General features: G+C 40.0%; 1 protein-coding gene and 1 non-coding gene across 7 annotated transcripts in view; one reads left to right on the top strand and one right to left on the bottom strand.

The window, feature by feature from the left end:
• The window catches only part of ZNF410 (zinc finger protein 410), a 41,693-nt gene extending 24,928 nt beyond the window's left edge, over positions 1–16,765 (bottom strand). Inside the window, exons 1-3 of one of the 6 annotated variants that reach the window (XM_070469615.1) lie at positions 16,629–16,759; positions 8,767–8,864; positions 679–861 (exon numbers count right to left, since the gene is read on the bottom strand). In XM_070469615.1, the coding sequence (XP_070325716.1) occupies positions 679–711 (33 nt within the window). In that variant the 5' untranslated portion in view covers positions 712–861; positions 8,767–8,864; positions 16,629–16,759. Of the gene's footprint in view, positions 1–678; positions 862–8,766; positions 8,865–16,628 lie in introns of all 6 variants that reach the window. The other 5 variants (XM_020906876.2, XM_070469616.1, XM_020906877.2 and 2 more) reach the window with 5 other exon arrangements.
• On the top strand, positions 1,530–1,633 carry LOC139035734 (U6 spliceosomal RNA). The gene has a single exon (XR_011488453.1). It is a non-coding gene; the product is annotated as a U6 spliceosomal RNA (small nuclear RNA).
• Positions 16,766–17,861: the final 1,096 nt, after the last annotated feature.

Raw genomic sequence — 17,861 nt, 5'->3', positions numbered from 1 at the left:
ATGTTCTAAAATTAGAATGAGAAAAGTGAATAAAAATTACGTTTAAATCCCTTAATCACATTTAAAAAGAAAACTTACTAATATATACAATTACATAACCAATATAATTATATTAATATATACAAAATTAATTAACATGGTTTGTGGTAGTAAAGATTTACATATGTATACATATGTATGCCACATAAAAAATAAATTTTGTCATTATATTATCTAAATGTATAATAATTTATATTTATTTAAATAACAAATATGAAAGTGAAAGTCTCCCAGCCATGTGCAACTCTTTGCGACCCCATGGACTATACAGTCTATGGAATCCTCCACACCGGAATACTGGAGTGGGTAGCCTTTCCCTTTCCCAGGGGATCTTCCCAACCCAGGGATCAAAGCCAGGTCTCCCGCATTGCAGGCGGATTCTTTACCAGCTGAGCCACAAGGGAAGCCCCAAAACTAACAAATATAAAGTCATAAAAGGTAAGAACTGAAGTTTTAAATTTTTTGAGAAAGTAATTAGTAATAGAAAAATAACAAACTAGTATTTACAACCAAAACACAACCTACAAAACTTAAATATTTACTACCTGGCACATTACAGAAAAAGTTTGCTGACTCTTGAACCAAGAACAAACTAACACAGCCCACCAAAAGAAAAAGAAACCAGTTGTTTGGGCTCACCTCTGGTTTGGATTCTAACTCATCTGATAACATTGATTCAGCTTCCAAATTCTGTAGCTGTTGAGGGGACAGGTTAAAATTTTAATACAGAGTCAGTGACACCTTCCTGTTGTGCTCATATTCCTCTAGGAAGGGCTATGATTTTCCTGTAAGATGCTGAGCTGGGTGGGTAATCAATGTCGCCTAAAAAAGGAAAAAAGAGAGAGATTTCAGAGCAGCAGGAAAATGTAGCTAAAAAAACAAAACTTCTTTATATACCCCCAAATCACAATAGTAAGTAAAGAACTCAGCCCCAAACACTTGTTTTAAAATAGAACAAACCCAACATGTATCAAAACCCATAAAAAGTCATACTTTGATGTAGAATTTCTACTAAGAATCTATTGTAAGAACAGAGAGAACAGACTTGTGGTCGCCACAGGGGAAGTAGGTAGGGGAGAAATGGATTGGGATTAGCAGATGCAAATGATTATACATAGGATGGATAACAACAAGGTCCTACTGTATAACACAGAACTATATTCAATATCCTGTAATAAACCACAATGGGAAAGAATATGAACACGTGTGTATATGTACATATATACACACGAGTCATCACACTGTACAGCAGAAACACAACACTGTCAACCAACTATACTTCAATAAAATAAATTTTTAAATAAATAAAAAATAAGCAGAGGTTTTAAGTATGGAAAAAGCTATATGCCCAAAGAATTTCACCTTATCATCTGTGATGATAAATAACTGTGATAATAAATAACTATATGCAACATATAAATACACATATATATTCATTTAAGTAATGGCTGATTATGGTATGACATTGTCACTTAAAAATAGTTATGAAAGTGCTCGCTTTGGCAGCACATATACTAAAATTGGAACGATACAGAGATTAGCATGGCCCCTGCGCAAGGATGACACGCAAATTCGTGAAGCGTTCCATATTTTTGTGATACTATATATATACATATATATTAATATATTAATGCATTAATGTAAAAAAAGTTATGAAAACAAAGCAACAACAAAAAATGTTAATGATAATAAATTACAAAAACAAAATACAAAATGATACATTCACTGTCATTAAAACCACTTATGACATGCACAGGAAACAGTAAAAGGAAATTCACAGAGCCATGCTAGTCACTGTACTGGGTGGGTGGTGGTAGGCTGGTGTAACATTTTTCTTAATTTCTCAATTTTGTATAAAAGATGGTTATACAGTCAAAATTTGAACAGTGTTTCCCAAAAACACAGAACTCTTGGGACCCTCATGAAGCTGTTTCCCCCACTTAATTTAAATTCTTACTTTCTTCATGACTATCTTCAGTGTTGTGTTTGGATTTCTTTTTCATTTTTTGTGTGTATTTATTATAGGTTTTTGGTGTGAGATTACCACGAGGTTTGTTCTTGTTTTGTTTTCGTTTCATTTTGCTTTTTGGCTGTGCTGGGTCTTTGCTGCAGTGAGCAAGCTCTTCACTGCAGTGCACAGTCTTCTCTAGTTGTAGCATGTGGCTTAGCTCTGTCATGGCTTGTGGGATCTTAGTTCTTGGACCAGTGATCAAACCTGCATCCTCTGCTTTGGAAGGCAGATTCTCATCCATCTGACCACCAAGAAAGTCCCTACCATAAGGTTTTAGTATAGTAGTCTCTCTCTCTCTCTCTCTCTCTATATATATATATATATATATATATATATACACAATATACATATACACACACACAATTGCTTTAAGTTGCTGATATCTTAATTTCAAATGCATTTTAGATACCTGCATTTTTACTCTCCTCCTCTCACAATTACTGGTTTGTTGTTGTTTTTTTTCATTTGTTTTTATTAGTTGGAGGCTAATTACTTTACAATATTGTAGTGGTTTTTGCCATACATTGACATGAACCAGCCATGGATTTACATGTGTTCCCCATCCTGATCCCCCCTCCCGCTTCCCTCCCCATCCCATCCCTCTGGGTCTTCCCAGTGCACCAGCCCTGAGCACTTGTCTCATGCATCCAACCTGGGCTGGTGATCTGTTCCACCCCCTTGATAGTATACTTGTTTCAATGCTATTCTCTCAGAACATCCCACCCTTGTTTACTGGTTCTGATATCATATTTCACATCTAATTGTTTTGTGTGTCCCTTAACTGTTTATTGTGGATACAGATGATTCCATTACTTTTTTAACCTCCCTACTAGTTTGTGTGTGGATAATTTCCTACCATTACTGGATGTTTGCCTTTACCAGTGAGCTTTTTTCTAGTTGTGGCCCTTTGTTTTCCACCTAGAGAAGTTTCTTTAGCATTTGGTGTAAACTGGTTTGGTGGTGATGAATCACTTTAGCTTTTGCTTGCCTATAAAGTTTGACTTCTCCATCAAATCTGAACAAGAACCTTGCTGGGTAGAGGAAGATTCTTGTTTGCAGTTTCTTCTTTTAATCACTTAATGTGTATCACGCCACTCCCTTCTGGCCAGCAGAGTTTCTACTGAAAAATCAGCTGATAACATTGTGAGAGTTCCCTTGTATGTTATTTGTTGCTTAGCCCTTGTTGCTTTTAACATTTTGTGTATCTTTACTTTTTGTCATTTTGATTGCTATGTGTCTTGGCATGTTCCTCCTTGGGTTAATCCTGTATGAGACTCTTTGCACTTTCTGGACTTGGGTGACTGGTTCCTTTCCCCTGTTAGAAGTTTTCAGCTATTATCTCTTCAGATATTTTCTCAGGCCCTCTCTCTCTTCTCCTTCTGGGATCCCTATAATGAGAATGTTAATGTGTCACATGTTGCCCCAAAGGTCTCTTAAAACTATCCTCATTTTTTCATTTTTTTTTTCTGTTCTGCAGCAGTGATTTCCACCCTCTTTCTTCCAGCTCCCTGATCCATCCTGCCTCATTTATTCTGCTACAGATTCCTTCTAGTGTATTTTCCATTTCAGTTATTGTATTCTACAACTCTGTCTGGTTGGTCTTTATATTTTCTAACCCTGTTAAAAACTTTTTGTAACTTCTCACTCTGTGCATCCATTCTTTCCCTGAGGTCTTGGATTATCTTTACAGTCATTACTCTAAATTCTTTCTTGGGTAGACTGCTTCCTTTCTCCACTCACTGAGTTGATGTTTGGGGGTTTTATCTTGTTCCTTTGTCTGGAACATAATTTTTTCCATCTCATTTTGTCTAAATTTCTGTTTGAATTTTTGTGTATGTGGTAGGTTAGTTATGTTTCTCAGGCTTAGAGAAGTGGCCCTCTGCAGGGGATGTCCTCTGTATCCCAGCAGTACTCTCTCCTCTTGTCACCCAAGGGCCAGCGCCCACCTGATCTCAGGGCAGTTTCCGATGAATTCCACAGACTGAGGGATTGTAGTTTTCTTGCTCTTGGTGTCTTATCTGGTGAGCAGGGCTGAGTCAAGGGGCATGGTGGCTGTGGGATCAGGAAGTCTTTAGGCAGCCTATCGGCTGATAGGCTGTGTTCCTTCCCTGTTGCTTGGCCTGAGGCATCCCAGAACTATAGGCTGTTGGGTGGGGCCAGGTCTTGGTGGTAATGACCCAAGCAAGGAGTCAGCTGCCAGCAAGAGTTCACACAAATGAATACGCCCCAAGATTGCAGTCTCCATTTCCCTCAGTCCTGTGGAGCCCCAGAAATTTAGGCCCAAATGCTCCAGGTGCTCCCCCTTCAGATGCCAGATCCCCAGGGTGGGTAGCCTAACTTGGAGCTCAGAACTCTTGCTCCTGTGGGAGAACTTTTGCAATATAATTATTCTCCAGTTTATGGGTTGCCGACCTGGGGAGTATGGGATTTGATTACATCAAGAGTGTGCCTCTCCTATCGTCCTGTGGTGGCTCCTTTGTCTTTGGATGTAAAATATCTTTTTGGTAGGTTCCAGTCTTTTTCACTGATGACTGTTCAGCAGTGAGGTGTGATTTTGGTGTGTTCCTGAGAGGGCACGAACTCAAGGTCCTTCTATAGTGCCATCTTATCTCTCATCCTCTAAATTCTTTTTTTTTTTTCATTTATTTTTATTAGTTGGAGGCTAATTACTTTACAATATTGTAGTGGTTTTTGCCATACATTGATTGACATGAATCAGCCGTGGATTTACATGTGTTCCCCATCCCGATCCCCCCTCCCACCTCCCTCCCCATCCCATCCCTCTGGGTCTTTCCAGTGCACCAGCCCTGAGCACTTGTCTCATGCATCCAACCTGGGCTGGTGATCTGTTTCACACTTGATAATATACATGTTTCGATGCTGTTCTCTCAGATCATCCCACCCTCACCTTCTCCCACAGAGTCCAAAAGTCTGTTCTATACATCTGTGTCTCTTTTTCTGTCCTGCATATAGGGTTATCGTTACCATCTTTCTAAATTCCATATATATGTGTTAGTATACTGTATTGGTGTTTATCTTTCTGGCTTACTTCACTCTGTATAATAGGCTCTAGTTTCATCCATCTCATTAGAACTGATTCAAATGTATTCTTTTTTAATGGCTGAGTAGTATTTCGTTGTGTATATGTACCAAAGCTTTCTTATCCATTCGTCTGCTGATGGGCATCTAGGTTGCTTCCATGTCCTGGCTATTATAAACAGTGCTGTGATGAACATTGGGGTACACGTGTCTCTTTCAGATCTGGTTTCCTCGGTGTGTATGCCCAGGAGTAGGATTGCTGGGTCACATGGCAGTTCTATTTCCAGTTTTTTAAGGAATCTCCACACTGTTCTCCATAGTAGCTGTACTAGTTTGCATTCCCACCAACAGTGTAAGAGGGTTCCCTTTTCTCCACACCCTCTCCAGCATTTATTGCTTGTAGACTTTTAGAGAGCAGCCATTAAATTCTTACTTTCTTAAAGCTTAACTTTTCTTTCAGGATTTTGGCAAATAAGTCTGTTTTATTTTGTACAATTTTTGCTAAAATTGGGAGCACTATTATATACAAAGTAAGCACACAGTATAAAATATATCAAGGAAGGGAGTTTTCAACACATATCAAGGTAGAATGGAAAGTCAGAACAAGAAAGACTTACTCTACAAAAAAAGGCATTTAGAAGTACGTGAATAAATGTTTATTGCCCTGTTGGTTCAATCCTCTCCCCACTGTTGGCGTCCAGAAATCCTCATTTTCATCATAAAAAAAACTTATAAAATGTAAATGAGAAGTCTTGCTTTAAGTTTACCACATAAAATTAAGTGTCATAAGTCCGACTTTTCCTTTTACACATTTTTCTCACTTGAACACTATAACTGCTCAATATAGTTTGCCAATCCCTCTTTTACAGAAGAAGGAACCAAGGTTTAGTACAATTATTTGTCCACATTACTAAGCTACAGAGCTGGCATTCCCACCTAGAGCAAGTTGGCAAAAATAGTAATTAAATCCCTCTAGGTCTGGTCTTAAATCTTCAGGATTTAAGAATTCCTTTTCCCCAATTTCAGCTCATTTCAAGAAGCCAAGAAATTATCAAATGTTTGTTTAGGTTATTCTTAGGGTTCCTCCAACTTTAAGATTCCAGGATTGTAAAATCTCTAAGAAACTAGACAACTATTTACTGTCCTTTATATTTGTTAGTTTTCTTAGAAACTAATGGTACTGGCTTCATTTCTGATATCCTTATTAATGAAAAATTTTTTTAAATTAAGCATATGAATATGTGTACCCAACAAGGGGAAAAAAATCAGATATACTAGATTTTAGACAATTTTACAAATTTGTTAAAATAATTTACAGAAGGGAGCTGCCACCTCTCTTACAGCTTAAGAGCCACCTCTAGATCACCATTTCTCAAGGGTTCATGGTTATCTGTGACATTTCATTTTAGTGTTTTCATTTCAATGATAATTTAAAAAAAATTAACACCCATGCATTTTCTGGAACAAATCAGTATCCATATTATAACTGAGTTCTGAGTTTTTCCAGTAGTCATGTATGAATGTGAGAGCTGGACAATAAAAAAGAATTGATGCTTTTGAACTGTGGTGCTGGAGAAGACTCTTGAGAGTCCCTTGAACAGCAAAATCAAACCAGTCAATCCTAAAGGAAATCAACTCTGAATATTCACTGGAAGGACTGATGCTGAAGCTAAAGTTCCAATACTTTGGCCACCTGATGCAAAAAGCCAACTCACTGGAAAAGAACCTGTTGTTGGAAAAGACTGAGGGCAGAAGGAGAAGGGGTGACAGGATGAGAGGGCTGGATGGCATCACTGACTCAATGGACATGAGTTTGAGTAAACTCTAAGAGTTGATGATGGACAGGGAAGCCTGGCGTGCTGTAGTCCGTGGGGTTGCGAAGAGTTGGACACAATTGAGTGACTGAACAACAACTGAGTTCTACCATATAATTTGGTGTCCAGTTTGTGGTCTGTATGTTTGCTATATAAATAAAAGAAAGACAAGTAGGCTGCAATACAACAGGCAGATGACCTCAAAAGAATCTGTATTGGAGCACTCAGTACCTTATCAAGTGTACTGGGTGGATCTCATCTTTAACACAGCAACCTGCTATGTACATTTAGCTATTTCTAGTCCCAATTCAAATTACCCATTTAACAGATTTCAAAAACAATTCAAATTTTTTTTATGTAACAGCTTCACTGAGATGTAATTCACATATCATACAGTTCACTCCAAGAGTACAACTAATTTTTTTAGTATATTCAGTTACATGACCATAACCATGATCAATCTTACAACAATTTCATCACCCCCCAAAAAGAAACCCATTAGTAATCCCTCCTCATTTCCTCTCAAAACTTCCCCTGACTAAGCCTAGGCAACCACTCATCTATTTTTTGTCTCTATGGATTTGCCTATTCTGAATATTTCATATAAATGGAATCATACATGTAATCGTTTGGGCTTGGTTGTTGTCACTTAGTATAATGTTTCCAATGTTAACCCGTGTTACAGAATGTATCAGTACTTACTTTCTTTTTACATTATTCTACTGCATGGATATATTATACATTTTATTTATCCATTTTTCAGTTGATGGTCACTTGGGTTGTTTTCCAATTTGGCTATCATGAATAATGTTGCTATGAACATTCATGTGAAAAATTTTTGTGTGAACATAATTTTATTTTTTGGGGTATACATTTAACAATAGAACTGATAAGATGATACAGTAACTGTGCTTTATCCTCTTGAGGAATTACCAGGCTATCTTCCAAAGTGGCCACACCACTTTACAATTCCACCAGTAGGGCATGAGGGATCCAATTTCTCCCTATCCTCACTCTTTAAAATTACATCTTTTTTAAAACAGCCATCCTAGTAGGTATGAAGAGGTAATTCATTACAGTTTTGAGTTGCATAACCTGATGGCTAATAATGTTGAGCATCTTTTCATGTACTTATATGCCATTTGTACATAATTTTTGGAGAAATGCTTATTCAGATCATTGGCCCATTTTTAAATTTAGTTGTCTTTTTATTAGTTGTAAGAATTTTTTACATATTCTAGATACAAGTCTCTTATCAGATAAAAGATCTGCATAAACTTTCTTCCATTCTGTGTTATTTTCTTCTGAATAAGGCAATTCTAACTCTACAAAGTTACCAAATAATACCTCACTGAAACTGGCATTCAAGGACTTCTGGCCAGTTTTGGATGAATATGATCTGATTATCATAAACTGCTTCACAATGCCTTCACATTATAAATACTACCTTGTATGATATTCTCTACATTGCTATTATTAAAGCTAAAATACAGATATAGATTATGGATATTAGTGAATCCAAAGCTAAATCTTTCCACTATTCAGCTCAATATTCAGTTCAGTTCAGTCGCTCAGTCGTGTCCAATTCTTTGCAACCCCATGGACTGCAGTACGCCAGGCTTCCCTGTCCATCACCAACTCCCGGAGCTTACTCAAGCTCATGTCCATCGAGTCGGTGATGCCATCCAACCATCTCATCCTCTGTTGTCCCCTTCTACTGTCTTTAATCTTTCCCAGCATCAGGTATTATGTTCAATATTAAGTATTTCATTTCAGTAAAACAACATCTCTACTACATAATATGAATTTTAATCTAATTTGGATTTTCTTAGGTTTTAGTGTGGTTAACATTTATATACTTACTCATAAGGGCTTCCCTGGTGGCTCAGAGGTAAAGAAGCCACCTGCAAACGCAGAAGATGCAGTTTCAATCCCTGGGAGGATTCAATTGGGAGGATCCCCTGAAGAAAGAAATGGCAACCCACTCCAGTATTCTTGCCTGAGAAATCCCATGGACAGAGGAGCCTGGCGGGCTACAGTCCAGTCAGTCAGTTCAGTCGCTCAGTTTTGTCTGACTCTTTGCGACTCCATGAACCGCAGCACGCCAGGACTCCCTGTCCATCACCAACTCCCAAAGTCCACCCAACCCATGTCCATCGAGTTGATAATTCCATCCAACCATCTCACCCTCTGTCGTCCCCTTCTCCTCCTGCCCTCAATCTTTCCCAGCATCAGGGATCGCAAAAGTTGGACATGGCTTAGAGACTAAACAACAACTTACAGATAAAAATATAAATCCGTTTTAACAATGGACATAGCACTGATAACCTATATTGTACGAAATACCTGGTTCCTACCTACTTAATACATGGCCATCAAGACACATGAAATTGCTTAAGAAAACAATTTTGCTTCAGCATGTATGTTTTTAAAAATTCCACTGACCTTACCATTGCTATTACTGAATTATTTGTAAATTTGTTTTGATTTTATAGTTAAGGGCCATCAGGTTCACTATAGAAGGGATAAGGATTACTCAGCTTTTTGTTTGAATACATTTAGAGTAATTACAATGAAAATAATTTACAAGTGTGAGGTGGGGGGAGTCCAGTGTTTTTCCTTCAAATGCAACTTATTTGACACTAGAGTGAAAGGCAACTCACTCCAATAATCTTGCCTGGGAAATCTCATGGACAGAGGAGCCTGGTGGGCTACAGTCCACAGGGTCACAAACAGTCAGACACAACAGAAGTGACTTAGCATGCATGCAGAGTGAAAGGCATAACTCTACTCAAAGGGAAGCTATTCTCAAAATAATTATGGGTCTCAGAGGAAATCTCTTCTCAGGATTTCTTATGCTATTAATTAAGATAAGAGATTACAGATGCAATACCAAGAAGTATCCTGTGATTAAAGGATCACTCAACATCCTTTAATGTGGACAATCATTTGTTCATTTTTATTTTCTACCTTTACCTGGTGGCCTGGTAAAATTTGTATTCTTATTTCCTTTTAAACAGAAAAATTACTAATTTAGTACCATAAATAATAAAAGAGATAATGGTACTTAATTGTCAGCAACAAAGGCCAGGCACATCAAATCATATTTTCCAAAAATCATAAATAAAGAATCTTGGCTCTGGATAAAGAGAGTATAACAAAACAAACTGATCTCAGAAACCCAAGGATTGGTCTAATAGTACTTTTCAGACACTTTTGCCTTCTATCCTGGGTAACAACTAAATTTTACTGCCTCTATGGGTTCCCTATGGCCATCAAAGCATACTGCTTAAAGAAAATAATCTTGGTCTGGCACATATTGTATTTTTAGAAACCCACTGATTCTGCCACTGCCTTTATTGAATGTATTATCCTATAGTCAGCCTAAGAATTAAAAAGAATGCAGGCAACGCAAACCTTTGTACAAACCAAAGCAAAAACATAAGAAGCTCTGAAAGGTTCTGGGAATAAGTAATGAGAGAACTCCTAACAACAGCAAAATAGATTACGGACAACAGCAACCTCTATGATCAGGACCATACGGAGAACACCTTTCCCTCTGCTTTTAGCCAAATAAACAAATCCTAGGAACTGAAGTTTGATAAACCATATTCTTTTTCTACAGTACACTCAACATCATCCAGCAAATTATGCATTAATACTAAGAAGCTAAGTTTCATTAAAAAAGTTGAGGTGTCTTTAAAAAAAATCCAAGGTGTCTAAAGCAGGAACATAAATTCTGCCTCTGTTTCGCTGGTTGAGACCTGGGCAAGCTACTCATCTTCTTGGCCCTAGGAAACTCATCTGAAATACTGAAATGAAATAGATATACCCTAAGCTTACTTATGTATCAGTTAACAGAAATAATGATAAAATTCTTCATAAGCAAAGTTTTGCATAAGTGCTTAAGAAACAAGCAAATCTATCAAATCCTTAGTATACTATAAAAGGTTAAGAAATCTGCTTTTTTGTTACTGAGTCCAAATTTCAATAAAGCAGTCGTTTTCAAACTTTTCTGACTGCAACCCACAATAAGATATATTTTCCATTATAACCTAGAGAGTGAAATACACATAGCATGCCTGCGTGCGTGCTCAGACACTCAGTCACGTCCAACTCTTTGCGACCCCATGAACTGTAGCCCACCAGACTCCTCTGTCCGTGGAATTTTCCAGGCAAGAATACTGGAATGGGGTGCCATTTCCTCCTCCAGGGGATCTTCCTGACCCTGGAATTGAACTCACATCTCCTGCATTGCAGGCAGATCCTTTACCGCTGCACCACCTACGAAGCCCTAAAATACACACAAAGGTACACAAAAATAGCATATTTTCATAAAACAGTAAAATACTAAAGTACACTAATCTCATGCACTTTGTTGTTTTTTTTTAATGATAAGATTCACTAGAATGATCTCACAAAGCTATTAACAGGTTATGTTCCAGAGAATGAAAAACACTTTTTTCAAGTGTCTAAAATACATATGTCTAACACAGAGTCAGCCATAAATATAAAGTCGTAGATACAAACCTGCTATAAATATATATTATCCAACAACCAGCAATTATCACTGATGGAAGTCTTGGTGAAACTGAGATTACTTGACACCCATTCTCAAACTTCCCTAAACGTCTGCAAAGGAAAATACTACACACTAGGCCTCAATCAGCAAAGAAAGACAAAGTGTCTTTATAATTAACCAGCTGTTGGTCTGGTTACACTGAGGTGAGTTCACACCTCAGTGAAGAACTCTCATATGCTAGACAGGAATTAGTGGTAACACCATTTCCCAGAGTAGACATGGCGTAAAACCAACGCAGGCTACATGGAGAAATACTGGGAGGGAAAACCAGACCAAAGTAAACTAAGAAAACAATAAGGGAACAGAGCTGATACAGGTCTCCTGGCTCAGTCCTGACTGCCATACAGAGGGCATGTATTCCAAAGGGAAAGATGACCAGGGGCTTTTAACACTCTGCATCTTGAAAGAAACAGAACATCATTGTGGCAGCCTCCAAAAAGCAACGTGACTCCACTCTAGAATACAAAGCCTAGAATACCAGTGTTGTTCTTATCCTCCTGAGGGAGGCAGAAAATGCCTTGACCTTAACTCGGTTTAGTAAAGAAGGGGAAGAGGGACAGATGATGAGAAAAAGAGAGAAGAAACTGCAAGACATTGTGCTCCCTCAACTGGTCACTCCTCACTAAGGTTAAAATAAAGCACAAAAGTTCAACCGAGAGGACTAATCTCTCTCCCCATGTGCCAATCTGCTTCTCAGCTCCCTCCACTTCCACCTGTGGCTGACCACAGATACAGAAGGGAACAATACTCAGTAATACTTAAAAAACAAAAACAAAATTCTACTAATGCTGATTACAAAGACCAAAAATTAAAATTTATAAAAGAGCAGTTTAAGTTTTGGTATAAAATGGTAGAGAAAGAAACAGAAAAATCAAGTAACTTTTTAATATCATATCTAGTATAAGATATAGCATGAGTTAATTAAATTTTAATGATAAAGTGGTAATGAGGACTGATCAAAGACATCAGGGACACAAAACGGTGAAGCCAGAATGAATTTCAGAAACTGTAACATTCATCCTGGGCCTTCCTTCTTCTCTTCCCAGGATCTTCTGGGGTGCCCCATTCCTATGGCCCTGATTTTTATTCCAGTCACCTCCCCATTTCTCTGCAATCCTTCAGAGACAAATTTAAAGCCAATGATCTTCCTGGTGCCAAATTTAATGGATACTTTGCTGTCTTCATCTTACTTAACCTTTGCAAGGGACAACTATCATTTCTGATTGTTCCACATTCATTCCCCCTGTTTAGGTGACAGGATCCACATTTTGTTTGGGGATCTACCCTTCCCTCACTGGATACATTCTTGGTGGGACTGTAGAGTAAGGTGTTCTTTCCTATCCTAACCAACTGCTGGGCAGTCAACTGATTTGTTCATCAGTTGTTTAACTTAGAACATGAATTCTAAAAGAAGTAACTAACTAAAAGGTGAAAACTGCTATAGCAACCTGTTCATTCCAGTACTACAATTATCAGTCTCCCCCTGAGGCTGCTCAGATTTCTGTCCTTTTCAAAGCCAGAGCCTTCAGCATTTCCTTTGATCCTGTGAGCTGCCCACATCCTTGTCATAAATTCCCCTTCTCCTCAAGTAAATTGGTCATTTGCAACCACAGTCATAACTGATATTTTCCCTTAGAAGCATTGCCCCCTTCCACAAACACGTTACTTACTCTCTTTTGCTTCTAAGATTCTCATTTTAATCCTACCTCATTGGCCACTCCTCCAGTCTTCTCTGATAACTCCTATATTCCTCCTCCACTCACCTTCTAAATACTAATGTTCCTCAGGGGTTTGCAGGCCCTCTTCTCTTACTATATTACATTCTCTTCCTAGTGTGAACATGTGGCTTTAAATGACATGGTCTCCAAAATTGTAACCTATAGCCTAGATATCTCCTCTGAGCTACAAACTTGTACATATAATTGCTTATTTGACATCTCTACCTGATGCTTTGATATCTCAAATTTAACATATTCAAAATGAATTCTCTCCCAACTCTGTTTCGCATCATCCCCTGCCAGCCCCTCTGACCACAACCCTCCATTCAAGGGAAGGCCATCATTCACCCCATTTAGAAGTTACTTTTATAATATAACTTCTTTCCTTTGCTCCCAGTATGCAGTCCAGCTACAAGTCTGGATTTGAGTCTATCTCTAACCCACCTCCTTTACTGCCTCTACTCTACTCCAGGCCACCATCAACTCTTGCCTTAAAGTACCGTTACTGCCTCCTAATTGGTCTCCCTGCTCCTACTCTTTGCCTCCCTTCATTCTGTTTTCTTCGCATCACTCAATATCATCTTAAACTATGAATTTTCACATTTTCTTCATGTGGCTTCCCAATATATCTAGAAAAAATCCAAAATCCTTATCCAGGCCTATAAGGACCTATGTGATCCACTCCTGCCTCTCCAAAAACACCCCAGAGTTGTTCTCTATTACTTGCTCACCAAGCTCCAGCCAAACGGCTCTCCCTTAGTTCCTTGAACACATTAGCTCTTTCCTATGCTAGCGATTTGTACGTGTCATTTCCTCTACCTAGGAATGTTTTCTCTTCCATTGGTTAGCTGTTTTTTAATTCTTCAGGGCTCTGTTCAATGATCAACTCACATAAAAAGGTTATGTATGCCTGATCACTTTATCCCAGGAAGGTTCCCCATAACCCCAGTTTTACTTTCTATCCATCCCTACTGTCTCCATTACAGCACCCATCACAATTTCTAATTCTTTTGTTTTAATATAGTATTTACTTTTTGTCTGGCTGTCATAAAAAAGGGCAAGCTTGTTTACAAATTGTAAGCTCCATAAACAAGGACAAGAACTAGTCTGTCCTGTTCACTACTTTATCTCCTAGCACCCAGAACCATCACCTGGTGCCTGGCAGAGTGCTGTATGTAATTCATAAAGAATTTAGGTCTCCAACAGTCATTTCTGATACTGTGAAGCTCTGAGATTGTCTTTACTATGAGCTTTAAGGGCTTTTATACAAGCTTCTCTGTAAGCAGCTGCTGCTGCTAAGTCACTTCAGTCGTGTCCGACTCTGTGCGACCCCATAAACGGCAGCCCACCAGGCTCCCCCGTCCCTGGGATTCTCCAGGCAAGAACACTGGAGTGGGCTGTGTAAGCAGCTAGTGGCACTAAATAAATATTCACATATTGAATGAATGACACCACAAATGATACCCAAATTTTTGTCTCTATTACTGACCTCTCTCTGAACTCCAAACTATTTCTAACTGCTTGCTAGGTATCCCCAAGTGGATGTTTATCTCAATTTTAACAATGTCCAAAATCCAGATTGTCATCTTCCCCACCAAACCTGTTCTTCTTCCCGTTTTATCCATTTCAGTTATTGCCCAATTTTCCTCCCACTCAGCTACAAACACTAGTTCTTGAACAATCTCTCTCATCCTCCATATCTAAATAATCCCAGTGGTTCTGATTCCTCCAAATTTATTCCTAACAAAATACACTGTTTAGGTTTTTCATTATCTTTCAACTCCAACATGAAAACAAGCTTCTAACTGGCCACCTTGCCCTTAAAATTTCCCTTTCCAATTCATCTTTTATGAAGCCACTCGAGTTATCTTTCCAAAACACAGAGAAGTTTATGTCACTTCCCTTGCCCAAAGTTCAGTGCCTCAGAATTAACAGTCAAATCCCTAAGCAAAGCATTTTAAATATTCAACAGTATGTCCTCAAATACTCTTTCAGTTAAAGCATCCACTATACTCAATGAACCCTTTTCTCCAGTACACACTGGATTGGCTACTAAATGAACATTCCAACCTATTTCAGTGTTCAAGATCTTTCCCTTAGGATAGTTCTTCAGTAATAAGACCCTCCAGTAATAAACACTGCAATCCAGCTGTGATCTTTGAAATCCTTTCCTGTCTTTAAAATCTAACTCATATGCTATCGCCCATGAAGACTCATCTTTTCCCTCCAGTCAAAACAAATCTATTCTTCCCCGGTGTTCTCACAATACAGTTTAACCTCTCTTTAACAATTATCTCACCCTGCTTTGGGAGTTAAGTTGTCTTCCAGCATGTTTTTCTCACTGGTTAAGGTTCACTGAATTTATTCATCCTCCCATTAACTCAGCATGGTGCTTGCACAAACTGAGCATTTAGGAAATATTTGCTGAATGAATAGGTAACCTTCTTCATTTACAGGGTACGGGTCGGGGTGTAAAAGCTAGAGATTAAGTAATTTGCCGAAAATGAGACCTATACTTGGACGCAAAATTTAAAAAACTAGAACCTAAATCTTTTGAGCTTAGTTGACCTCACTTTGTCTCATACGAAGACAGTGGAATTTTTCACTCCCAACAATAACAAAATGTCCCTGGTTTTATTTTAAAATATTTCTTTCATTCCCTTTACAAACATGCTGCGTTGACCCTTGGGTCAAAATGAGGAAGAAATACAAATTCTTAACTTCCAAGTTAATAATATTTAACTTTCAAATGAATCCTAAGTGCATTTCAGAGCCTCATGAGCAAGAGGGATAAACTTTAATCAACTAACTGAATTCTTTTCTCCGAAGAGACTTCAGAGGATAAATACAACCTGCGAAAGGAATACAGGCGGTAAACACTCACAGTCCCACACCCTCGCCTTCAAATGACATGCGAAGGAGAAACCGGCGGCCCAGCCCCTCCGAGTCGGCAGTCTTCCTTCTTCTAGTCCCAGAAAGTAAGTGGACATCCGAAGAAGAGGGTAGATCTGGGGCTGAACTATCCAGGGCAGAGTCGCCTTGGCATCATCGTTCCCCGACTACAACGGCCTAGTGAAGGGCCCCAAGGCAGGCGGGCGGGCCTCGCTGCGGGTGCCGTCTGGGAGCCCCCGCCCCGGGCACTCGCTGACTCTAGCTTTCTCAGGTCAGTCTTGTCCCCACGCCCCTGGCCCCCAAACCAAGTAAAGGAGCCGAAACACCGGCCCCCGAAGCCCTCGAGGAGAAAAGCCGAAGCCGTAGGGCTACAGACCCGCCGCTCCAGATCCGGGTGGGGTGCCCTGGGGGCGGTTTCCCGGTCCTCTCCGGGGACAAACTCGGCCCGCGCCCCCGAGAAGCCGGCGTTGACTTCCTCCCTCTCGGAGACCACCCAGCCGAGCAGGTATGGTAGGGACCACCCCAGAACTCACCTTTCAGTCCCGGGCAGCAGGCCGTCCGTCAGTCGGTCCCGAATTCTGTCCACACAGAGCGTCTTCCGGCTCCTGCCGGAAGCAGTTCGAGCGCGGGACAGGAAGTTTGGCCGCCCCCCACGCACACACCCACTCGCTTGCCTCCCAGCCCCGCGACAGTAGCGCCGAAGAGGGTTCCCACGCGGGGACCTGAGGCCTGCGCGGGCCAAGCTGGTAGCGCAGGGCTTGGCTCTGTGAGGGTAGGACCTGCGCTCTCCCGCCTCCCACTCATTCCCTCTCGGCCTTTGTAGCTCCGTGGTCTGCGAAGCCCGAAAAAACGGGGTCAGTCAATTCTAGCCGTGACGTCACTGCTTCCCTGCTGCCACGGACGGGGGAGTTTTTCCTGTCAGCTGAGATCAGTACAGGTTGCAGTGGAGGCAAGCGAGAAAGAAAAGATCACTACTTAAACATTTATCAGAGTTCTCTCAGTGAAGAGGACTTCGAAGCTTAAGTGCCAGAGAAAGGAACTTGCAGAATAGTTCTGCATTGCATACCGGGCGGGGTAAAAAATTGAGACTCAGGTGTATAACTTTTTTTTGGAATGTGGATTCCCTAGAGTCTTCGTTCCGTCAGTACATTCGGACGTGAAGAGCTCTCGGATGTCCACAGGGGGCTAGAACCCTTGAGTTGCAGGGTGGATGTCACAACTTAGAGCTTTGTGTGTCTGACTTGACTTTTTGAGATTAGTGATTTTTGAATACTTGCTGGGTCCCAAAGGATGAAGGAGAGACTCAGCTAAGATAGTGGTGTGCCAGTGTGCTCAGCCACGTCCAACTCTTTTGCGACCCCATGGACTGTAGCCCCACCAGGCTTCTCCAGGCAAGAACACTGGATTGGGTTGCCATTTCCTTCGCCAGGGGATCTTCCCCACCCAGGATTCAAACCTGCATCTCCTGCATTGACAACCAGTTTCTTTACCACTGAGCCACCTGGGAATAAAAGGCATTTTCCAAGAGGGCGCTTTCAAGAATAGAGAATGTTGAAGAAACCAGTAGTTTCCTACACAAAGGATGGTGATTTGAAAAGAAGCAACACCTTTCAAGGGAAGGTAATTCCTCTTTAGATAAGCCGAGTTTATCTGTCCCAGGTGCCTATGGGATTCTTGTTGTTCAGTCGCTCAGTTCTGTCAGACACTTTGTGACCCTATGGGCTGCAGCACACCACAGTTGTGTCTGACTCTGCAATCCCATGGAC

Source organism: Odocoileus virginianus, chromosome 6 (assembly GCF_023699985.2).
Source record: "Odocoileus virginianus isolate 20LAN1187 ecotype Illinois chromosome 6, Ovbor_1.2, whole genome shotgun sequence".
Lineage (NCBI taxonomy): Eukaryota > Metazoa > Chordata > Mammalia > Artiodactyla > Cervidae > Odocoileus > Odocoileus virginianus.
This window is presented reverse-complemented; position numbering and strand designations above follow the sequence as displayed.